Source organism: Anabrus simplex, chromosome 3 (genome assembly GCF_040414725.1).
Source record: "Anabrus simplex isolate iqAnaSimp1 chromosome 3, ASM4041472v1, whole genome shotgun sequence".
Taxonomy (NCBI): domain Eukaryota; kingdom Metazoa; phylum Arthropoda; class Insecta; order Orthoptera; family Tettigoniidae; genus Anabrus; species Anabrus simplex.
In genome coordinates this window covers 97,322,701-97,349,048 of record NC_090267.1, presented here as the reverse complement: position 1 = coordinate 97,349,048, position 26,348 = coordinate 97,322,701, and the positions used below count along the sequence as shown (strand labels likewise).

Genomic DNA, 26,348 nt, shown 5'->3' with positions numbered 1-26,348 from the left:
GTTCAGAAAGTTAATCAAGACATCTGACTCTCTCCAGTCACTTACAGCTAAATCAATACGTCCAGGAGCAGGAGTGAAATGGGCTCAAGAAAGGAAAGACATCCATAGCGCTAAAATGGAGGATTATTGGGCTAAGAAAAAAATCACCAGAGTTAAGAACCACGTGGTCCATTGTAGGCCTAAACGAAGAAGAAAAAGGGGGAGGATACATGAACATCTAAGGAAGAACATTTTCCAATATATTTTAGATCTATATCCAGGAGCGTGCTAGCTGTTTATCGTCACTGGCTTCTCAGTAAGGCGGCCGTGGTTCATATCCCGGCCAGTGAAAATTTTTCAAGTCACGGCACTGTGGTTCGTAATGCATGGAAAATTGGATGTCTGGTGGCTATGATAACTGTATCAACATAATCGTTAAAAGTACGAGTTTGTATGATTGTTTTCTTTCATATGCACTGAGAAGACTTTCTACTATTGTTAAACACCGACCGTTACTTCGGACTGATCTGCCTCATTACAAGTTGAATTCTTTGGTACTGAGTATGGGTGGTCATATTAAAAAATGCCTCAGATCCGAGTGGCTACTAACACGATGTTGATCTGCCACATAATGAACGATAATTTTGTCTTCAAAATCAAAAGCGAAATTGCCAAGGAAGTGAATGTTAACGATGGTAAGTAGGCTACTATCAAAACAATTTATTCACAAATACTTTTTAGAAAATACTTTAGGAAAAGGACAAATATGTAGAAAACGTATAATCGTAATACAATAAGTCATCTACGTAAATACGAAAATTAAAAAGAAATTAAACAGTCTGAAGAATATGCCAGCACACCAGGCAATAATTCGGCTTCCCCAGGTATATTTTTGACGTTGCATAGAAGACTGAAAAAGGGAACAGTGCCAGTTACCTGGAATTTCTTGTCATCGTAGTAAGTCAGTAGTTCTCTCTTGAAACTTTATCCGCTTGCCACGGCACACTTCCTACCGTGTTGAAATAATTGGTAAACTTCTGTCTCACAATAAAAGCACTGGATGCACTCCTCTTGTGTACAAATGGAAGCAACTGGTTCTCAGGCATTTTGACAATGTCCTCATCTACATTATTTTCAGGCAAAGTGTATCTCAGAAAATTATGCAGCACACAAGCTGGCTTTATGACTTTATCGACACTGTCAACTTTGATCTCGAATGGTTTTCGGAAAACACGGAACCTGGACGCCAGTATGCCAGAAGAACATTCAACAGTTTGCCTTGTTCGTGACAGCCTGTAATTGAAAATCTTATTTTCATAGTTTTCGGTTACACTTTGTTTGGGATACGGCCTCATGAATTTTTCAGACAATGGAAAGGCCTCATTACCAACAAAAACGTATGGCAACGGTTCTACAAAATTATTCACAAATGCTGGAAGCGGGATTTTCAAATTCTGTTCATTCGGAACTTAGATCATTGGTGCTAGCCATTGCTCCTTCCTTCTGAGAACTGACGCGAGACTGCGTGGCAATGTGCGCTCACATCACTTCGCAGTTTCGTCAGAGCTACGCTGTCCTGACCTGATCTGCCCTGCTCTGCGGCCGTCTGCTTCTCAATGTGCGCCCGGCCTTAGTCTGGCGTCACCAAACGAGCTGGCCGTCCGGTGAGAGCCGCGTAGCTGTGAGCCTGCATTCAGGAGACGGTGGATTCGAATCCCACTGTCAGCGGCCATGAAGATGGTTTTCTGTATTTTCCTATTTTCACACCAGGCACATGCTGGACTCTTCCTTTCCAGTCCTAACCCTTTCCTAACCTTGTGTCGCCGAAAACCTTCGATGTGTTAATGCGACGTTACCCCCCACCAAAAAAAAGAGTAGCGTCAAATATTTCCTCATCGTCGCTCGCACACAACTCCTGTCTCTAATGCGTTGCCGAGTTTCTTGGACTTTATCAGTGCCAGAATACTCTTAAGGTTTCAAATGCCCCCAAAACAAAAATATCCAGAGAATTTAAGTCGGGGACTTTGGAGGCTGTGGTATTCATTATATTAGTTGCTGCGATCCTGCTGTGTTCAGTAAGGATACAATTGTGTAACCTGTATTTGGCCTATGGAACGGTTTCTCTGTAGTTAACACTGTAAATAATATCCCAAATCTTTTTATCATTATGCTGTACCTGTGTTAATTCGAATTGTCTTTCTTTATTGTGCATGCTAGCCCCATTACCTGGAGGCTGTAACATGGAGTTCTCAGTGGAGACCGCTCCATATTTGCAGCTGCGTCTGTCCAGGTCCCTCATCACTGTGGATGCTCAACTTGCATCACTGCCCAGCCTCTCCCTTGCATGTGATGATTATTCCTCTCTTATACATTTGGAGATATATCACATGTACCTACCTGAGAGAGATTTCACTCCGGAATCCTACTATGATGCAATAAGAAAAATGTCAACAGTTGATAGCATACGTTCTAACGGAAAACTGGTATGTAACTGCAATCTTTTATAATAATATATATTATCTTATAAAATCAAATTTTAGTGCTAATAATGTATAGTCTGTCATTTTAGGTAACTGTTTCTCCACAAGTTTTTGATAGTTTCATAATATGCTTTTAGACAGCCGAATTATTGTAGTGACGTCTTGATGATTTCGGCTTCGAAATTACCTGCATTTACTCACTCACGCTTACGAATAAAAACATCATTCTTATTATAAATATTCACAGTACATTGAAATTGCATAATTGAACATTTGCACATGTACTGTAACATACAATTGAGAGTTTCCTAACTCGCTGACTAGTTTTAAAAACATTATATATAAAACTGCATTTATTTTGAAAAATCTGAATAGCTGCATTTAAAATGGGAAATCTGAAAATTAATATTCATTAAATAAAATACACACTCGTCGGACCTTGTACTCACACTTACTTGTTACCTGCTTACTTACACATACGTTATTTGAAGGGCGCCAGCTGCCACTCAGTGCAGCAATAAGAGAATGAGACTCTTGACCATCTCTAGGGTGTGGGGTAATAAGCTTACTTTTGACAACATACCATATAAGTTCTGGGAAAAGGAGATTGGCGTTCGGTTTCCCCATTAATTTTGAGGTTAAGATATTTTACTTTCATTGAAATAAAACCATGAATTCGTTTGATAGAACAATATATATTCTTTAAATAATATATCAAAAAATAGCGAGTCTTGTTGCGATAAAACAGATGAGAATATGAAATTATGACATTGCAACTGAAAGAAACTAGGCATGAATTTGAATTCTTCTTGACCGGACATTTAACAATTTATACGAAATATTTCCCTCACTGATTCACTTGACTGTACCTTCAACACTTTGAGTGTAATTACGACGTATTCCTTTGATCTGGTGTTTACTGTAGATATGTCACGCTTAACGTGGTGATACATCCTTGTGACTGCTTCTTCTCCATATCATCTGACTTCTTTGTAAGTCAATATGGTATGACCTCTTGGCAGGTCCAGGGTTGCCCTCTCTGACTCCATGGTAAGCCTTGCGTCCGTATCTTCAACTAAGCGACCAACTAACTTTTGGCCTCGCTCTCTCAATGACCAATAATTAATGGCTCACTGAGTCTTCTCCATCTCTCGTTCACACTCGTTGACTGACCAACTAAGGCCTCTTGATCTAGTAGACTTCTTCACTGTACTGCATCCGTATAACTAATGACTGACGCTACAATATGCATCCACCTTATATAGACGTTGGTTGACACAGCTACGTAATCTCCAGAAATAACAATGACATACTCCCACCTACGCGACAGATATTACATACAGTGGTGAAATAGCCCTGGGGCGGCCAACTCTCTGAGCGCATATCTAAATAAATACGATGCCGTAGCCATGAAGTGGCGATGACTTGGCAGAATCGCCAACAATATTGCACAATGCACCAACGTCACATCCAATCTCTGATATATACAACAATTCTCACTGTACAGGTATTGAGTGTTATTCTACACATACGTATATATGCATACATCTAAGTACCGTACAATCTTGCAAGCAACAGGCAATTGCAAAATCGAATTGAATAAAACTGATAATTACAATAATAGTAACAATATCACAGATAACGTAATAATAATACGGACATAATAATAATAATAATAATACAGATAAAATAATAAAAATACAGATATCATCTTGTAACGAGATTTGAACCGTTACAATTCGCCTCCCTCATAAATGAATCGAAGAACAAAGAATCGATTGATTTATGAACAACATAATATAAATATAACACTGACACATATAAACACTTTAAATGAGTATACAACAATAATTTTCTTTTTCAACATCCATACATTTTATAAAATATCAAAAGTATGAGAATTTTTCTCGCACGTTGTCATCGCAGATAACTGTCCAGTGTCCCATTCTCATAAAATACACAAGAGCATAGCCCTTAATTTAACACACACAGATAATTTTCAATCAATATACAACATTCTTCTCCTTTTTTTAACATATCAATTTTTTTGTGAAATATCACTTATATGAGAACTTTTCTCGCATATTGTTATCGTAGATAACTGTCCAATGTCCTGTTCTCAGTTTTTTTGTCACACAGTACATGACAATGTAGCACTTATTCTACCAATACACCAATACGACACTTGGTTCACACGCAAATTCACATATGTTAGCTTTATTTTGCCAGTTTCTCACAACATTTAATCATCTTACTCTTATTTCAACAAATCTCACGTGAAATACTTCTTTACATATATAATACTACAAATACCGACAATATCCTCTTCCTGAATTTATAAGAATATGCACACTCCCCGATACGGTTCACAATAGTGAAATACCCCTGATACAAAAATAACTTAGACATATTTCCCGCCTCTGCAGATGATGAAAATGGAACTCTGAGTAGCACTCTGTCACTCAAACGAATCAATTTTGCCCTTATTAACTTACATATCTCAATAAATCCATTCCTCCTGGCAACAATAATTAAAGTATCAATACCGTGGCTACAAGATGGTTCAATTATTCCGTAATCCAGCATAATGTTTATTTGTTCTTAGACTTCACCAGCATTTTTAAGTTGAATGGGGTACTTACCTCCCACAAAAGATCAATGGTCATCTACTACAAATTTATGTTCAAATACGTGTTCTTCCTCACTTACCACTAAATACATCTCGATGCTTACCTAACATCGAACACAATTACTCCTCCTGTAATTCACCCAAATTACCTCACGTCACTGCCTCATACCGACTATCCCTCGGATACTGGTCGTACAGGCACATAACACACCCAACAAAACATTTCCTCTCACTAGGAACAACTTCACTTACCTCTCATATATTTCAAAGAACACACGTCACCAACACACTTACCTCAGACCGTCATAATTAACACGTACTTCTTTGCCAGTTCCCTCACAGAACAAACACACACTACCTAAATTAAAGTCTACTCTACTTCCATGATTTGCAACTGAGTTAGCTCCTAAAACAACTGAATACACAAGCTTTGGTACAACAAGGCGTGGCTGAAACTTACAATTATCTTCAATTGACTGGTACCGCTATCATCTTCTTTACTCACTATGACGTACCCAACGGCTGTTATAAAATAGTACCTTCTTCACATCACAATTTCCATCATTGGAGTTACTATCTCACTACTTACATCATATTTTCAGTATTATAAGTACTTACATCACTTACCAGAACACTTCTTACGTCTAACTTACTGCTACCATTAATTAATTCATTATCTACAACTACGTCATTACTTAAATATCTCGCTTAACATTACTTAGGTCACAATCACACTATACTCTTAAATCTATTTTCATTACATAACTACTTTTACTAAATAAATACTAAATACCAGTTCATTTTCTACCTTCAGCCTGTTCACTTAATTTACCCGATTCCCTGTGAATCTGAAGTACTATGGCTCGATAACGACACCTTGATAACATTCATATTGAGACTATCATAGTCTCTCTGATAACTCAAATCCGTACGCCTCCCATCTTCCGATTCTCTCTGATTACTCTTCTGACCTTCTCTCTCATAACTCAAATCCATACGCCTCCCATCTTCCGATTCTCTCTGGTTACTCTTCTGACCCCTATCAATATCGACATAACTCTTAATCCTCTGCTCATCAGGATTACTACTTCTCGGATACACGGCTACCATTTTTTCCCCTTTCTCTACTATACTACTTCCCCCAGATATCATGCGCTCTCTCTCTCGCGCACACCCTTCCACACATTCCTTCCAAAGCCTGTCAATGAACTCTTTAATCTCTCCTAAATTAGACATATTATCCCAGTACACTCGAAACCATATTCTACTTTCACCGATAAAAACATTCGACAAGATTTCCAGTACGTATTCCCATTCAGTATTATTATTCCTCAACTTACTAGAAAATCTTTTCTCAACTACTTTTACAAATTCTATAGAACTGAACTGTTCTCCAGAAAACCCAGTTAAATCACGATCCCTACTGAACAAACCACTCACTATCACCTCACACGCCGACTCACCTGTACCTTTCTGCCGTATCACTCCCTGGCAGTTCACAACTTCTTCTTCTTCCGCTGCTCTCTCAGCATTCTCTTCCACTATTCTCACGTCTTCCTGCAATTCTTCCTCTCTCTCTCTCACCTGCTGTGATAGCATTTCCTGTTCGTTCCGTAGTTCAGTGACCTCCACAAGTTTGCTTTCAATTTGTTCATTACTACTAATCTGTTCCCTCGTATCTTCCCCAACTGCATTGCAAATCCTGTCCAATCCTTCCTCGACTACCTCATGAATTTCTTCCCGATTACTAGAAGTTTTATCATTTAACAGTACGATATTGCTACTGTCCTCTGTACATATTCCCTTGACTTTCTCGGTCTGAAAATGAAGATTGCTCTGATCCAACTCCATTTCTCCTCTAAGGTCAATACACTCTTTATTTAACTTATTTTCTAACTTAGATATTTGATCATTGATCATATTAAATTTTTCGTTACATCTACCAATCATTTCTTCCATCTTTCTATTATTATTATTATTTTCACTACTATTATCAATCTTTTCTTCCATTTTGCTACAGCTACCAATCACTTCTTCCATCTGTTTATTATTATTTTCATTACTACCAATTAATTCTTTCATCTCTTATTATTTTCACTACTACTACCAATCATTTGTTCAGTTTTATCACTTATCTCTTTCTTACTATTTTCGTTCCTAATATCCAACTTTTCACACAGCTCGTTTATTTTGGCCATCAAAATAAGAAATTGTCGTTCCCTACCCCCTGGGACTTCGTTTTGAGTTTCAACGTGCTTCTCAATGTCTGCACTCTCCTGAATTATCTCAGAACCTTCCATCGTGCTCACCTGCTCCCTATTTTCAATCTCACCTTGGATGTCCGCAGAAGCAATGACCTCGTCGTCACATGACTTGTTATTGTCTTCCTTGTCCATCTTTGGTTCACTAGTGATAGTACGCGATCTCAGATTAATTTCCCTCTTCAAATCCCTTGACATATCCCCAAAATACAAATATATATTCCAAAATCACACTCCTGAATTTTACCGATAATGATTCCGTTGGCTTAAATTGTGCATACTCCTCCCAGAATGAACCTATGATATGCTGTCATTCAGAACAAATTCTGAATTTATTCGAGCCCCACGTTGCGTCGACACATTGAGACTTTCCTAACTCGCTGACTAGTTTTACAAACATATATTATATATAAAACTGCATTTATGTTGAAAAATCTGAATAGCTGCATTTAAAATGGGAAATCTGAAAATTAATATTCATTAAATAAAATACACACTCGTCGGACCTTGTACTCACACTTACTTGTTACCTGCTTACTTACACATACGTTATTTGAAGGGCGCCAGCTGCCACTCAGTGCAGCAATAAGAGAATGAGACTCTTGACCATCTCTAGGGTGTGGGGTAATAAGCTTACTTTTGACAACATACCATATAAGTTCTGGGAAAAGGAGATTGGCGTTCGGCTTCCCCATTAATTTTGAGGTTAAGATATTTTACTTTCATTGAATTCGTTTGATAGAACAATATATATTCTTTAAATAATATATCAAAAAATAGTGAGTCTTGTTGCGATAAAACAGATGAGAATATGAAATTATGACATTGCAACTGAAAGAAACTAGGCATGAATTTGAATTCTTCTTGACCGGACATTTAACAATTTATACGAAATATTTCCCTCACTGATTCACTTGACTGTACCTTCAACACTTTGAGTGTAATTGCGACGTAATCCATTGCTCTGGTGTTTACTGTAGATATGTCACGCTTAACGTGGTGATACATCCTTGTGACTGCTTCTTCTCCATATCATCTGACTTCTTTGTAAGTCAATATGGTATGACCTCTTGGCAGGTCCAGGGTTGCCCTCTCTGACTCCATGGTAAGCCTTGCGTCCGTATCTTCAACTAAGCGACCAACTAACTTTTGGCCTCACTCTCTCAATGACCAATAATTAATGGCTCACTGAGTCTTCTCCATCTCTCGTTCACACTCGTTGACTGACCAACTAAGGCCTCTTGATCTAGTAGACTTCTTCACTGTACTGCATCCGTATAACTAATGACTGACGCTACAATATGCATCCACCTTATATAGACGTTGGTTGACACAGCTACGTAATCTCCAGAAATAACAATGACATACTCCCACCTACGCGACAGATATTACATACAGTGGTGAAATAGCCCTGGGGCGGCCGACTCTCTGAGCGCATATCTAAATAAATACGATGCTGTAGCCATGAAGTGGCGATGACTTGGCAGAATCGCCAACAATATTGCACAATGCACCAACGTCACATCCAATCTCTGATATATACAACAATTCTCACTGTACAGGTATTGAGTGTTATTCTACACATACGTATATATGCATACATCTAAGTACCGTACAATCTTGCAAGCAACAGGCAATTGCAAAATCGAATTGAATAAAACTGATAATTACAATAATAGTAACAATATCACAGATTACATAATAATAATACGGACATAATAATAATAATAATAATAATAATAATAATAATAATACAGATAAAATAATCATCTTGTAACGAGATTTGAACCGTTACACAATAAATGCTTTAACAGTATCTTGAAACGTTTCTTTTACCTAGCAAGTGGCTGTAGCGTTTGGGTCACGGAGCAGTGAGCTTGCATCCGGGAGATAGGCCTAATGGGTTCAAACCCCACTGAAGATGCTTTTCCGTGGTTTCCTATTTTCACACTAGGCAAACGCTGGGGCTCTACCTTAAGGCCACGGCCGCCTCCTCCCCCCATTCCTGGCATTTTCCTATCCCATCGTCGTCATAAGACCGATAAAAAAGAAACTTTTTTTTGCTAGTTGCTTTACGTCGCAACGACACAGACAGGTCTTATGGCGACGATGGGACAGGAAAAGCCTAGGAATGGGAAGAAAGCGGCCATGGCCTTAATTAAGGTACAGCCCCTAGTGTGAAAATGGGAAACCACGGAATACCATCTTCAGGGCTGCCGATAGTGGGGCTCGAACCGACTATCTCCCGGATCCGAACTCACAGCTGCGCGCTCCTAACCGCACGGCCAACTCGCCCGGTAAAGAAATGTTCTTCTTGCTACAGGCTTAAGTTTGAATAGCGTGCTTTAACAGTAATGGCTTCGAAAACAGCAGTCTATTCAAAATAAGTCCATAGTTTTCATTACAAACATTACTTTTGTAATAACTTCTGAACAAAATGTGGTCTTTTGTAATGAAATAAGTACAAATTCGCCTGTCTAAAAGATCTTGTATGCAACGTGTCCGAAAAGTACTTACATTTTAGTCCTTCTTAGATATTACAAACAATGTTCTATTGTGTACAAAGTTCGGTATTTCATTTTATGTAATAATTTATTGGTCTCTTACAGAAACCCAATTGAGGGAGTAATACAGTATAGTAATCCTGACATGAGTTCGGCTTCTTAGCTGATTGGTCAGCGTAGTGACTTTCGGCACTAATGCTTTCAGGTTCGATTCCCCTATCTGGCCAGATATTTTAGTCACATCTGGTTCATTCTTCTAGCTCGGAGACTAATTGTTTGTCTTTAAAAGCTACAGTTCATTTAAAAACAAGTAAGCACACCAAACTGGCAACCATCTCAGGAACGTACTATTGTTCAACATATCGCTCTAATTAGATAACTTTGGGAAGGGTGAACCAGGTCATTGTGTGGGACACAGGACATACCGTCGACCCAAGCAAGTGAGAGCGACAGAGGAAGGATATAATTAACCCTGATATGCCTTTTCCTCTTTGAAACATTTTCGTACAATGCATCTGATAATACACATATATTCATGAGAATTTTGTCGCGTGATGCTTTATAGAGGGAAGCTCTGTTTGATCATTTTGGCGCCTAGCTTACCTGCCTCCCGTTGACTCATCCCGTTACACAGCGCAGCGACAGCAAGGGAATGCCCGCACTTCGCAGTTCAGGTCCATGCTTCGAACCAAGGAAATGCTGGAGCTGTACCTTAAATGAGGCCACGGTCGCTTCCTTCCAACTCCTAACCCTTCTTATCCCATCGCTGCAGTACAGCGGCTTCCTTCTGTAGGCCTATGCTGTGAATCATTCCAGTCGCAAGATCAAGTGACCGGTTGTCACAATTCACAAGGAAGGAGGTCAAAGTTGCAGAATGATTTTCAAGCACACGAACTGATTATGTAACCTGATATATACAAACACTCGCTCTGTTCCATAGACCAGTGCCATGGTTAAGTGACGCCGAGCTGAGTGGCTCAGACGTTTGAGGCCTTCAGACCCCAACTTGGCAGGTTCGATCTTGCCTCAGGTCGGTGGTGTTTGAAGGTGCTCTAATATGCCAGACTCGTGTCGGTAGATTTACTGGAACGTAAAAGAACTCCTGCGGGACAACATTTCGGCACGTCGGTGCCTCGCAAAACCGTCAAAAGTAGTTAATGGGACGTAAATCTTCATTATTATTATTATTATTATTATTATTATTATTATTATTATTATTATTTCGTTATGCCCATTCAGAGAGCGCGTTTGAACTTGTTCGTTGGTTTTCGTCTTCTTATCTTCCCATAATATTTTCATGAATGCATTGTGTTGCATCTTGCGTTCAGTGAACCACTTCCTGTCAGTTTTCTTTTTAAATTTCTCCACGAATTTTTGCTTGGGTACTATTGTGCTAAAAGCTCCACGACCTTCTATGGTGTTGTCCGTGATATTCATTTCTTGGAGGTCGGCCTTAGTTTCTTCTAGCCAGTTTATATTGACCTTCTTTGAGATGATTACTTTAAATAATATTTTCGTGAGTATGTCGCTGTCCATTCTATAGATATGGCCGTAGAATTTCACACGTCCCTGGCGTACGGTATCAGTGAACTTGTCAGTTAATGAATAGAGGTCAGCTGTTCTCCTCTCAATGTACATTTCATTTTTTCTCGTGGGGCTATAAATTGTCCGGAGAATTTTCCTTTCTTGCTTTTCAATTTCTATAATTTTTTTTTTTTTTTTTTTTTTTTGCTATGGGCTTTACGTCGCACCGACACAGATAGGTCTTACGGCGACGATGGGATAGGAATGGCCTAGGAGTTGGAAGGAAGCGGCCGTGGCCTTAATTAAGGTACAGCCCCAGCATTTGCCTGGTGTGAAAATGGGAAACCACGGAAAACCATCTTCAGGACTGCCGATAGTGGGATTCGAACCTACTATCTCCCGGATGCAAGCTCACAGCTGCGCGCCTCTACGCGCACGGCCAACTCGCCCGGTATTCTATAATTTTAGAGTGACCTCCAAGCGATATGGTTTCCGAGGCGTATAAACCTTCCGGCAAAACAACTGTATTTTAATGTAATTTTGCATTGCGCGATATGACTCTTGTTGTGGTAATAATAATAATAATAATAATAATAATAATAATAATAATAATAATAATAATCGTATGGCCTCAGCTATCGTGTGCAGACATTTCAATTTGACGCCATCTGGCTGTCTGCTCGTCAATTTCGACGTTCCGTTTTACTCTAGGCCCACTAGATGGCAGACCGAGTAAACCGAAACTCTCTTGGGCGTCTGTGTCTGAGATTTAATGAATTTTATCGGGTAAACACTAAATGTGTCACCAGAGATCTTTTACATGCCGACATCGTACGACATGGAGTGTCGAATGGACTTTTCTCCGCCCTTCAAAAATCCGACTACCTCTGCCGGGTTTGAACCCGCTATCTTGGGATTCGGAGGCCGACACTCTACCACTGATCCACGTTAGTTTGTACGCCTTTTGGAGTTTCGTGGCTCTTTCTATGTTGGCCCTACTGTCTAGTCCTGATGGTAGTATGGTTTCTCCAAGGTATTTGAAGGAGGACACCTGTGAAATTGTGCCATTTTCCATCTCTAGCGGAGTATTCTTGCTACGTTGATGTAGATTGTCCATGAACTGGTTTTTTTCGGACGATATCTGGAAGCCTGTCTTTGATGCTATATTGTGTAATCTCAGTAAGCCGCATCTGGTTTCATCTATGGTCTTAGAAATGATTGGTAGGTCATCACCAAAGGCAAAACACTTCACCTTGACATTACTTCCCAAGTTTCCGGTGCTCACACCTTTGACGTCCCTTTCTCATTCTCTAATAGCTTTGTCCAGAACTAAGTTAAACAGAATTGGGGAGATGCCGTCACCTTGACGAACGCTCGTACATATTTCAAAAGGTTCAGAAATTTGCTCAAGGAATTTCAGTCTAGAAGTAGTATTCGTGAGAGTTTGCCGAATTAGTCCTATGGTCTTCCTGTCCACTCTGAGTTCTTCTAGAGTATAAAAGACGGTCTGTCCACAGAATCATACGCCTTCTTAAAGTCCACAAAAGTGACGATCGTGCTCGTAGCTCGAGGATCCCTTATATCCTCTTCAAATTCCATATTTGTTCAGCACATGATCGACATTTGCTGAAATCCGCTTGGTACTCGCCGATCAGCTGATCTGTTTTTCTGAGCGGTTTAAGAGAGCTTTAGAAAGAATTTTGTATATGTTTGGTAGTAGGGATATGCCTCTGTAGTTGTTTAGATCCGCCTTGTCTTTTTTGTGCAATGGGTGTATTAATGCGTACTTCCAATCCTGCGGGATCGATTCAGTTTCCCAGATTTCTACTAGGAATGCATGAATTTTGGGTACAAGGTCATCTCCTAGTTTCCACATCTCCGCGGTGATGCCATCCTCTCCAGGGGCTTTATTATTTTTAAGCGATCGGATGATCTTTGTTGTTTCCTGTATTGTCGGTGGTTATGAATCAGGGTTCGGCATGGGCTTTTCGAAGTTTTCTTTCTTTTGGAGGGTCGCAGTTGAGGAGTTGTGGGAAGTAGTCAGCTAGAATTGTGTAGTTCTCTTTGGTGTTCGTTTATAATGTTCATCTGCTCGTTGGAAACATAAAGATGGTGCTTGATAACTGGATAAATTCTCGCGGAAGGTCTTGTCGAAATTCCTAGTGTTGTTTTTTAGGTATTCATGCTCGATTCCTGCGAGTCTGTTTTTGTCATACACTCGTTTATCCCGGCGGATTAATTTTGAGGTAGTTTTCTGCATCTTTAAGAAGGCCTCCCATTTTTCAGCTGTTTTATGTCCATTCCACTTATTCCACTCTTTCATCCGATCATCATCGTGTTCCACTATCTATGTTTTCGTTTCCTCTGAGGCTGTCCTAGCTTCAGGGCTGATGTTTAAGTGTTTTACGTAGGTCTGGCTAGCCCTTCGGGTCTTGCTCTCGTATGTCTTGTAAGAAGGTGGTGATGTTCTGTTTAAGGCATTTTAGGTCAACTCTTTGAAATCTATTGTGTTGAGATATTGATCATTTGGATTGGAATTTCACTTTGTGATAGATGGTGGTCCGAGTCGACAACTCCCGTTCGTACTCTGACATTTTGGATCTCTCACTGTTTTTTCTTTAGACTTCAACGTGATCAATTTGGAATTCCCCTAATAAATGGTTCGGTGATTTGAACGTTTTCTTTTTGTGTGGAGGTTTCACCAAATACGTAGACATTAGGTTGAAAACGAAAGTTTATCAAACTTCTGTACGACGTTCTCCATTCTTATTCGTCCTCCGATGTGCCGAGTGATGGCCTACAATCCATTTGTGTTTCTTCTGTCTGCCAATCTGTGTGTTAAAATCACCTACTTAATTTTTCACGTGTTGTTTTGGAATTTTGCTAGTGGTTTCTTGTAAGAGTTCCCAGAAAGCTTCAACTTTCTGTGAGTTTTTCTTGTTGTCATTGCTTGTGGGAGCGTGGGCGTAGACCATGGAGTAAGCGTTGTTGCTCGATTTCACAGTAAGTGCTGAGGTTGTTTCAGATGGGGATGTAAAGTCAAGTAATGAATGATGATTGGTTTTCGTACTGCAAAGGCTGTCGCTAGTTGTGGTAGCTTCCCGTGGATTCTGATAACAGGTTTACCTTTAAATATCCTGTACTCTTCAAAGTCAAAATGGTTTTCCATCTCCGAAACGCGTTTCCTGGAGTGCGGCTATTTGAATGTCAGGCTTGTCCAGGGTGCCCGTGAGCTGTTTAAGCTTTGCTGTTTTCAGCAGGGTGTTGACATTAACTGTACCTAAGAAGGTACTTTTCTTGGGACGAAGAGATGTTTAGAAGCTTCGACTGTTCTCTGCATGATGCTCCCGATGTGTCCGGAGCCTGGGGTAGTTGCTGTGATAACATGTTATCCATCATGCCAATGTTGCAATTTGAAGATTCATACAGAGGTGGTCATAATGGTATGATCACAAGGTTACAACTCGTTTGTTGAGATCGAGAGGTGCCTCTTGGTGCCTTCTGGCTGTTTCGTCCTCCCAGAAAATGTATACAAACCGCGCTTTTGTTAGTGTCTCGTTTGAGTGACCAGAATTCATCTGGTTTCCGGCAACGACAAGACAGACTTGATAGAGAAAACATGTCGTCTAGACACGCATTCACGGCCACATGGCCTCAGACTTAATCAATCGATAGCCATCCAGGCACTTAATTTTTTCTTTAAGGTGTAAATAGTGTTTGTGTATTTTGTTAATCAGGAATAATTTAAATAAAAGTTTTATAACGTGTAATATTGGTGAATGACTCGGCCCTATGGTCTAATCACGCGCATAACCAAATTACAGTCCACTACCAGAGTAATCATCGCTGTTTAGTATTCACAACATGTGTGCTACAGTATTCAGTTCGTCATTCCAACATTTTTGGTCCATTTCCGGGCCTGATTTACACGGTAAAAGTGAAACGCGTGTGAAACAGCATACAATGCACCGCGGGACTCTTCAATGTACAAGTGTCTTGAATCGTGATCGTGATAGGAGAGTGAGGTTAATGAAACACACTTTTATGTAGCAATTCCTTTCTTTACTTACGGAGACAATATATATAAACAAATGAGCACAAACAAAGATTCTTCGTTCACGCAGTAAAATAATAGATATTATTACGCAATATCCCCAACATCCTCCCCACCCTTGTCAATTTCCAGAGGGATGACCAGTTGTATCGGTCGGCTAATTCTGGATCCACCTGGCTGATACATGACTGTTCATACCCGTCCGTCTCTTCCGTGGAGAAGTTCCTCAGTGCGAGCTTTTCTCAACATCAACCTGGGCAGCACGTCTTCTTGTAACAAAACAATATATCCTACTCGAAGTTTCGGATGTCCACTACGAGGACACCTAACTTCGTGGTAGTTTCGCAGTTGGAGGAGGTACGTCTTCTTCCACCGGCGACAGAGATCATCAGTGAATTTCATCATCATACTGAACCCTTGACTTACCATTCCATCGTTGGTCGGCCACGGCTGCTGCAGTAGAGCAGCAAAGGATGGGGTTCAGAAGAGAGCCTAACTACTTGAAATGAGGAGCAAATATGCGCTTACTTTTATTGAATCAATTAACTGCACAAAAAATCATTTATATAAAATCCTTGATCAAGAAAAAATTCAGTTATTTAATGTTTCAAACGCAGTCACATTGCATGGCGTTAGATTTATTAACTACAGTATCGAAAAATTTTCTTCGGAGAAAGGTAGAAATATCACAGATTAGTTGACAGCGAAAACTAGAAAATGAAAAGTAACCTGAAAATCGGGCACCTATTGATCCAAACGATAACTGAGAATTCACACGATCTGTGGAAAATCTGACCTTCAACAAGTAGAATTCCAGATTTACTCTTAACTAAGGTTATCCACTAGTCAGATACCCTATCGGATATGGGAACACCCGCCGAATGGACCCCTAATCGAAGCAAATTGACTATCAGTTGCTTTGGATTGGTCGCGAAATATTACTGGAAAGCATGGTGTTCACTACAAGTTAACAGGAGCATTCACAATTGAAAATAAAATTCCGCCATGTATTGTCATCTCGTAACACCCTTAAGTTATGAAATAATCCCGATGCTGAAACGTGCATCACCCCCAAACAGCTGTTCAGAAGGAACCAATAACAACACGATCCAAGAGGATCTTACGTTACGTCGTTCTGAGTGATCAAAACTGCGAAATGCAGGAAACACTTACTCATCACGCATTTAGAAGAAATGCCAAGCACTGAAGTTAATGAAAAAAATGGTAAATCACTTGGAAAATATTATTATAGAACCAACTTCCAGGTTATAAACGGTTACGTTACGCTTAATAAAATTACACGTCCACATGGTAAAATAACATAAAAATATAGGAGTTCTTTCCTTTACAACAACGACTAGCATTACAGATCCATCTAGTTATTGTTTGTCCCAACAAACTACCTACAAAGTTATTGATCGACCACAATCAACTACATATATAAATGAAAGAACGAAATAAATTGAAAATAAAATATATTACCGGCTGACGAATCGAAACCGCATTCGTAACTCAAGTCTCAGATAAATAAGCTGAGTGTCAACACGCACACTAGCAAAGCAAAAGGACGTCAGAACGACAAAACAATTAAGTCCGTAAATAAAGTAAAATACTGAAGTTCAATGAACCCAAAACACGCGTGACGAACTGCAGTAATATTCAAATCACCGTTAGCTCAGTACACAATATTGGACAACCCTCACGTTCATCCCACTAGTGGTTCCATAATCTTAGGTAAACACTTTCCAGCTAGTAAGGGCTGTGCGCAAAACATGACATCAGTATTACTTAGCTTACACTCTTCGCATTTCATACACTACTGCAGACACTACCATCGCTCAAGTCACTTCGCAAAAACATCTAATCTAAGACTTCAGTATATACAGCCGACATCCTAAACCTATCGTCGGGTCTACCTAATGTATGCACAATCTAACACTAACCTCTATGTACATACACACACCTTCCTAAACCTATCGTTGAGCGTGAGCTAGGACGTCTCATCATCAGATTACTCCTAGGATAACATGCGACGTCCTAAATCTATTGTTGAGCGGAAATTGGGTTGTCTACGCTTCCTGTAGAATGTCAGGCGAAATCGTAACTTCAAACACACTCTTAGATATTTTAGCTGTAAACCTTCTCGAAACTAATAGCACGCAATGAAACAAATCTTTCCACAGAATGAACGCAAGTCGGGAAATGCACCTAAGTCCCTATCTTGTTAATAAACGTAAAATTGAAAGTAAATAACGCATGGCAAGCAATCCAAAATTCAAACACGATCTCGACATGCGCAATGAAGTTTGGAAAAATAATGATTTTAACTCACGTCTAACATTACGTGAATATCGCCAAACAGTAATCATCACCACCGCAAAAATCCACACTATAATTCTAGGGTGAGGCCCTCAAATCGCCTACCATCTCACTATTCCAAATATCCGTTCCACAAACTATCCAGTGAAGCGAAATTCAATGAGTCTACACAGCCAAACTATCGCTTTAAGAACGTCCAATATCTCATCCCACAATGTTTCCGATTTAATGATAAATTATCGTCTCATCACATATGAAATTTACTAATTGGAAATTTGTCATAACAGTCAAATAACACCAACCGTGTGTTCAGAATGCTCTTCTGCCCTTGAGGTCGTATAATATTCATTATGCTGACTTTACGTGAACTAGTCACTTAGATTTTACTGTCAAGAGCTACAATTGTCAACAGAAGTTGTTTTTCACTGGGGATCTTAACTTGAAATCATAATGTGCGCCAGAAGGCACCTACTTCGAATCAACCTTCGCCCGGTCAGCTGTTCCGGATTGTTAGCGTAATATACTACAGCCTGCCTCAGAAATATCGCATTTAATATACAGCCTGTCTCAAAAATTCATCCTCATCAACAAATATAACCTGTCTCAAAAATGCATTCTCATGAAATATAGGCTTCCTCTGCCTTTAACATCTATAAAACACTTATCTCAACATATCATTCCGACACAATCCCTTTTCTTCTGTTCCAAGACTTTTCAAACCTCAGTCTTCTCATGACAAACAACTTTTATAAAAATCGTTTTTCATTTATTTTTACTACAACTTTCGGACCTCAGAAAAACAACAACACACCGTGATTTCCTATATAACCGACATGCACGATGTCACAAAATTTAACTTCCCATGAATAAATATAACTATATCGGACTTCACTGGATTTCGAGACAGACGCAAACCTTATTGAACATAACTGTTAGATACACTTTTAACACAGAAAAATTTTATCCCGCGGTAAATATTATTATTATTATTATTATTATTATTATTATTATTATTATTATTATTATTATTTCGACAAAAATATTCTGAACTCATACGATATTCGAAATTAAGACATTCACCACGACTACATGATCGTTATCTCCTTCCGAATTTTACTCAATTTGAACAATATCTCAAAGAATATTAACACATTATTTAAACTTCGCATTTTATACTTTCTCAACGTGAATTTTACAGCCTGAAGAGTTTCACACGACGACCAGAAATGTAATACATTCGCCTGATCTTTATTAAATAGAAATTCGACACACGCACTGAACATTTATTGGGACAAACAAATTCTAACTACAACATTGGTACAAATATATTTACAGACCTGCAATCTCAGTCGCCATCCTGGATTTCTGGCTGCATTTAGCCAGCTGGCCTCATGGGTAGCCTTCCATGGCTACATTTGACACCATCTTCTTATATATACAACTTAAGCTTACTGATTTTACACTAGGTGTCGATTAACACCGCAAATACAGCACTTTCTTGGCGTTTAACCTGCGACGAGCGCTCCTGAAATGGCGACTGCCACAGTTTTCCCAGGGCCCTGCTTCCGTTCAGTCTATTACAGGCCAGGTGTTCCAAATAGATAAGACAATTAGGCCTCACTGGTAACTTCCAGGCTTCCCTTTTACCAATATCAAACGCGCACAATTGCAATACAGAGAGAAACTCAGCTATGTATTTTAACCAAATCTCTAAACCTTCAAAGTTTTCGTCGGCGGCAGTTCAGGAAAATGTCTATCACCTTCCATTTAATATTCTACTTGAACCATTGACACGAATATATAACAAAGTACATTGAGAACAAAACCCCGCACTTTTCTTGCTGACGGGTGACGTGGGTTCCGCTGTTCAGACCCTCAAACAGAATGCGTAAAATAGGCTGAGGGAGGTTTCTTTTATACCCCCTGGGAGGGACGCCACCCTCTCCACGAGGCTTGGTTATGTATTCTGCTAATTCCACATCCACTAGACCAATTTTCATGAAATTTATTCCATAACTTCGGACAGACTTACGATTCATTACGGTGTTAATTTCATATTTTCCCCATACTTGCAACGGGCGAAATGAATTATTTCTGCCCTGACGTTTCGCGGTATTTTTCGTCACCATTGGCCTTGGCACGTGTCGCTAATTTGGGAGCAGGACGCACACTTTTCTCCAGGCTTAACTGCATTTATATTTACCCTGGGGATTCTACCTTCACATACGGTTTACGAATAATTTCGATCCTTTATTCCTGGATTTACCGTGTCGCCAAAATCTCTCGTTATGAAGGATTTCTCGAAATTGACAAATTATTCAGTACTCGAGATACACCGAAGTATCCCGGTATTTCACGAGCTCGTGGCTCGCTCGTCACGGAGAGTTCGTTCCCACGAGACTGCGAGGCTCTTGAAATAAAAACATGGCCACTCTCAAAAAAGTTGTTTGTAGCTGAAATAAATATTTGGAATTATTAACAAAATTTCATCGTAGAATTATGGGTTCAATACGGAACACCTTATTTAGGACTTTCCTTGTTTCTGGCTCCGGCCCTGTTGGAAGAGTCGTAATATTTTCTCCACTGAGGAAATGGGATGGTATTAAGGCTCCGTAGTTGTCTCCGTCACGCACGATGGGGCGTGAGTTTAGGGCAGATTCGATGTTCACTAAGACTGTATTTAAACCCTCTTCGTCTACACGTGTGCGGCCTAGCACTTTTGTGAGGCAGCGTTTGGTGGAACCTATCTTCCAGTCCCACCATCCTCCCCACCAAGCCGCCCATGGGGGTATGAATTTCCAGGTGACAGCGTGATGGCCAAAGTAATAATATATCTTGGGATCTTCAATTGTAGTGAGGAGCTCCATCAGTTCTCTTGTTAGCCGCGTGGAAAGTTTGTTCGTTATCTGAGTACACGCTGTGTGCTAACCCACGGCGACGCACAAACTGTTGAAGAGCCGTTAGAAATCTATCAGTTGACATAGCTTCAGATGTACAGCGCGCATTAGCACAACTGAATAATATGATATACCATTTCTTGACCTGGTGGCAGACATTCATGTAGTGTGGGCCGGCGAAGTCGATTCCTGTAACTGAGAAAGGTCGTACAGGTCGGACGCGGTCCAGAGGCAAGGGGGCTTCCTGAAGTGAAACGGTGAGCTATTTTGCACAGAAGACATGTGTGAATGACTTTCTTGATTGTCTGCCGAGCTCGCAGAATCCAGAATTCACTGCGAAGTTCTGCTAGAATGACCCGAACTCCTAGATGATGAAGTCTTACGTGCGTCTGCATAATCAAGAGTTGTGTGAAACGATGACGTCCGTCTAGGAATACTGGTTATTTTTCTGTCATAGATAAGTCGGCGAATTGCAGTCTTCCTCCAAGTCGAGTACGATCATTCTTTAAAAAGGGTTGGTAGCGTGGTATTAAAGATGATGAGAGAAGGGGAACACTTTTCCGAAACGCTGTCAGTTCGCTGATGAAGCATTCTTCTTGGACCTTTCGAATCCAGTAGTTTCGAGCAACTTCCAATTCCGCGTGGTATGTTCTTTTCTTCTTCGCTGCATCTATAAACTGAAAGACCCAAGCCATGACGTGAAGTACTTTCCAGTAGGAAGTGAACCGTTCAACGTTCACAAGTGGTTCTCTCATTGTTATCGCTAGAACTTGTGGGAGTGGTTTCTTTTCGTCTGGTAGTGTCATGTTGGAGTCACTGATGTCACGAGGCCAGGAAGATCGTTCCTGAATCAGCCAATCCGGTCCATTCCACCAGCGATCAAGTGAGAGAAAATCATCGGCTTGAACTCTTCGAGTACGATGATCAGCTGGGTTCTGGGTTCCCGGACAGTGTCTCCATTGACTAGGCGTAGTGTAGCGTAATATTTCAGTCACCCTATTGCATACAAACGTCTTCCATTTGTTGGGATCATTTCTTACCCAACCAAGTGTCACTGCTGTGTCACACCATAAGACAGCTTTGGTGACGTCGAAATCAGTCGCCTTACAGAAGCAGTTCAGAAGACGTGAACCAATTAATGCGGCGAGTAGTGCCAATGTAGGAAGTGTGATTGTCTTCTCAGGAGCAACCCTAGTCTTGCTGCAGGCTAATAGTACCAGGCATGAGTTCTCCGTCGTGGTTCGCACATATATTACAGCTCCGTAGGCCCTTTCGGACGCGTCGCGAAACACATGAATTTCGGACTTTTTTTGTCTTTTGGATATGCCAGTCCATCACGGTACATGCAACGCTGATAGAACAGGCAGTTTTACCGCCAAGACTGCCATCGTTGCGCGAGATCTGATGGTAATATTTCTTCCCAGTCGATTCCTCTGAGCCAAATGTCTTGAAAGAGAACTTAAGCTATGATGGGGACTGGAGTGAACAAACCAAGGGGATCGTTGAATTTGGGTGTCGCACGGAGAACGTTCCTTTTAGACCGAGGTTTTTCTGAGAGAATGTCTGTTATATCACACTGATCAGTAAAGATGTTTTCTTCCTTGGTATTCCAGCCCACTCCTAAAACATTCGTCTCTGACTTAGTCCTGGCCTTCACCTTTCAATATATCTCGAAGAGATATAGAACTTGTGGCCCATTTCGAGAGAGGAATCTTGATGTTCTTCAGTAAAGCAGTGAGTTCGTATTAAAGCGTAATGACCTCGTTGTCTTCTTCACTAGCTGTAAAGTCATCCCTAAAGGTAGACCTCTATTACGGCGGATGCCTTCGGATACCTGTCTGATTTCAGTGCTGCTAACTCTCGTAGAGTGGCTGATAATAAAAACGGGCTACTAGTTAGTCCAAAGGGAAGAAGTATGGACCGGTATGTAATGATGCTGTCTTTCGTGACATAGTTTTCCTTCGTTATTCAGCTCCACCCGGTACCAAAGAAATCTAGTCAAATTTGTCATCGTCGTGAAGATTCAACTGTAGGAATGCCTGACATCCGTCGCAAACGATTGCTTTAGCATACGGCCGAAAAGGCAGCAAAGTGGCAAGTATCTCAGGTTGCAGGTTTGGTCCAATTTCCAAGGCAGCATTGAAGGATGGATAACCCATTTCATGTGAGGAAGCGTCAAAAACGATTCTGAATTTATTGCTACCTTTCTTATCTTTCTTAACCGCCTGATGGAGTATGTAAAATATCTCTTTACTTGTGTTGTTGGCAGGAACAATTTCTACTCCTCCTTTCGAAACGTAATTAAGCATCAATTGGTGATCAATAATCTTAAATTATTCAGGCTACAGAAGCGTCTCTCTGCGATGGATAGATTGTTAGAGAGTAGGACGTCTTTCTTTCTGGAGAGTTTACAACTCTTCTGCCATCTTCAATCCTATAAGATTCATGAAATTCTTGAATGGTACTGTCTTCAGTTATCAATACACGTTCTAGAGGTTCAGTGATACTGATGGCTTCCAGTTCCCAGAATATCCGCAGGGTATCATCTGGTACATGAGAAATCTTATTGGTTGTTATTTCGTTGGAAAGAGAGAGAGAGAGAGAGAGAGATGTGTTGGACTGTAATTTGGTTGACTGTAGTGACTGATCTATTCCCACTGACGACCCATCCAAATATCGTTGGGAGGAGGACTGAAGATGACGTTACTCCAATTGGTTGGTCTATCTTCACGACGTTCCTGTAATGGTCTGCGCCGATGAGAATTTCTATGGGAAGTTCACATGAATCGTCCTTCGGGTGGCTAGTCTCAATTTACTGATGACAATGCATTCATGTCGTGTGGTACTGCTGGATGGCGTGAATACGTATTATTGCTTTCAAACGCCGAGAGTTTGAGGTTGGCGTTAGTAGAAAATTCCGTAATATCAAATTTTATCTGTCGTCTCGAACTTGTGATGCAAAATGATATTTTGAATGAAGTCACTACAAGATTTGTTTTGTCAGTAAACGTAAGCTGGCATGAATCAACCGAGGATGTGTTGATGAAACTCGACTGGCTTCCGGCGTCTAGAGTGCATCGAGTAAGTTTACTCTTCCCAGTTGGTCCCGTTATCCATACTCGCGCGGTCTGAAGAAATGTGAAGTTTGGAGTATAGACGTCAAGGAAACATGGTGTTGTTTCTTACAATTTGTGCATTTTGCACTGTCTCGTTTAACACATCGTCGTGCATTATGTCCGTGATTAAGGCATAGAAAACATCTGTTCGTAGCCTTCAGTTTCTCGGTTCTCTTCTTGATGTTTGTCATTCTCTTACAGTCTGGGCTCCAGTGGCCGCTGTTCTCAGAGAACACGCAGTATGAATTTGGTGGTCGTTTATTGTTAGATTTGGACTTACTTGCTCTGGCGTCAATATGGAAATTGTCTCCTGTCGGTACGTAAACAGTAGTTACACAAAAATCCCCTCGTATCTTATGAGTGGTCAAGGCACACTGAACCTCGTCTTTAAGAAATTCCATTAGTCGTGAAATTTTTCTCTCCTCGAATTTTGATATTTTGGCGTGAAGAAGCCAACGTCGGCAAAGATCGTCGGGGAAGGCAGAGAGGATTTTCGGAGCCAACATTCTTTCATACGTGTCGACGCTTTCTCCTAGTGAGACGAGGGCTTGAACTCTTCGGTGACATTCTATAAATGTGGAATTGAGAACATCAGGAGTAGTATGTTCTAAAACAATGAGTGCTGAACCAGCATTTTCCCAGGAGGTCATTGCTCCTAGTAGTTTATCTATGCGGGTTCTGACCCGAGGTCATTGACCTCTAGTATAGTAGTGGAGCTATGGGGATTCGCGGGTTTTGCGTAAGAGAGCAAGCCTAACGTCACAGACGCCATTTTGGAGAGGTATAAGCTCACTTTTTGGCCAAATGCCCTTCCCGACACCATCTTGATTAGTAGGACAATAGGGATTCGCGAATTTTGGTGACGCCATCTTGAGTAGTAGGGCAATGGGGATTCTCATAAGAGAACACGCCTAACCTCATGGAGGGGCCTAACTATAGAGCCTAGTTTTACGGTATGATGCCCTTCCCGGCGCCATTTTGGAGGGGCCTAACTACACAGTCGCCATCTTGGGTCCCGTTTTACGGTCAGATGCCATTCCCATCGACATTTTGATCCTCCCACCAGAGGAGGCACATATGACCTAACCTAGTTTTATGGCCAGATGCACTTCTCGACGCCACCTTGGAGGGCCTAACTACACAGCGCTCAGTTTTACGGTCAGATGCTCTTCCCGTCGCCATCTTGGAGGGGCGCCCCTCCCGTCGCCATTTTGAAGGGGCCTAACTACACCGTCACCATCTTGGGCCCAGTTTTACGGTGAGATAACCTTCCCGTCGCCATTTTGGAGGGGTCTAGCCGCACAGTCACTATCTTGGGGCCCAGTTTTACGGTCAAATGCCCTTCCCTCTTCCTCATCTGGCCTAGTCCTCCCTTGGAATACTCTCAATCAGAAGAGAAAAAGGACGAGGTCTGACACTTCGAATGCCAAGGAAAATGAGACTCTGGTCCTCACTAATCTGATCACTCTAGCATCGGAAGAGATCAAGGGCTGTCTAAGGAAGATCGGATAGGGGGATTACTGTAAGAATCCTTGGAAAGTCATGGAAACAATTCCAGACTCTGCTACGGACCCTGTGGTCACCAACCCACGCTGAGAAATGAGTTCCTCACCCCCTTTTGGTCGTCTCCTACAACTGATAGGGGTCGTAGAGGGGACCCACAGAAGTATTTTTACAGACTGGACAACTGGTAAATGTCTTTTTGACCTTGGTAGGAAAGTAACCCACCATGTATCTCTCATTCAGAACGAAATTAGATGGTGTTGTGGACATAGTCAAGACATTTACCACCTTGTTTACGTCACTTATAAAACAAATTTGTGTATATGTGTGTGTGTTTTTAAGAGTCCGGGCTCATTTTGTTTCCCTTAACACAAATTTTGTACTGTTACACATAATGATAACCTTGCTCTTTCTGAAATGGTTTGATGAATACGTGTGATGCTACTGTTTCTTTTGTAAACTTTCTTACCCTTACATTTACATAAACTTATTAAACCATATCTGTACAAATTTTTAAAATGAATCAACTTATCTTTCTTAATCGTCATCACGACGTTCATTTTTATGGATTTTGTTATATTCTTCAGACCTTGGTTGTATACAAAATATTTTAATGCCTGAATTTATTGACAGCGGTTTCCTCCAGGCGCAATCATTATAATTAATAATTAATTATTATAATTATATATCTTAAGTATATATTTTATATTAATATAATTATATATAGTAATTAATTAATTAATTAATTATAATTAATTAGTCATTATTGTTATCATTGGAAGGGGTATGATGGGGTGTGGGTATTTGTGATACTAGAGGTATACAAGTTCTAAATGGTTGTTGTGGTATGCAGGTAGCTGCACCAGAAAGAGGATCGACTTTGAGGAGGACATTTAGTGCCTATCCAGGCACAGGTTCAGTGTATGGTGTTATTGCAGTATCTGGCTACTCTGCCTCTGCTTACGTGCCAGCCTTTACCTATGCATGTGGAAGCAAGTATATACCAGATGAAGACATGTGTGAAATCTTAAGTAAGTCATGTGTTTCGTACTGGCTGCTTGAGGAGTACTTCCTGTTTATTC

The 26,348-nt window shown here is 40.5% G+C and overlaps 1 protein-coding gene across 3 annotated transcripts in view; it reads left to right on the top strand.

Moving 5' to 3' along the window:
* The window catches only part of LOC136866022 (transmembrane 7 superfamily member 3), a 112,714-nt gene that overhangs the window by 50,826 nt on the left and 35,540 nt on the right, over nucleotides 1-26,348 (top strand). For all 3 annotated transcript variants that reach the window (XM_067142632.2, XM_067142631.2, XM_067142630.2), the window contains 2 exons: nucleotides 2,197-2,462; nucleotides 26,120-26,297. In XM_067142632.2, coding sequence (XP_066998733.1) covers nucleotides 2,197-2,462; nucleotides 26,120-26,297 — 444 coding nt within the window. The remainder of the gene's footprint in view (nucleotides 1-2,196; nucleotides 2,463-26,119; nucleotides 26,298-26,348) is intronic.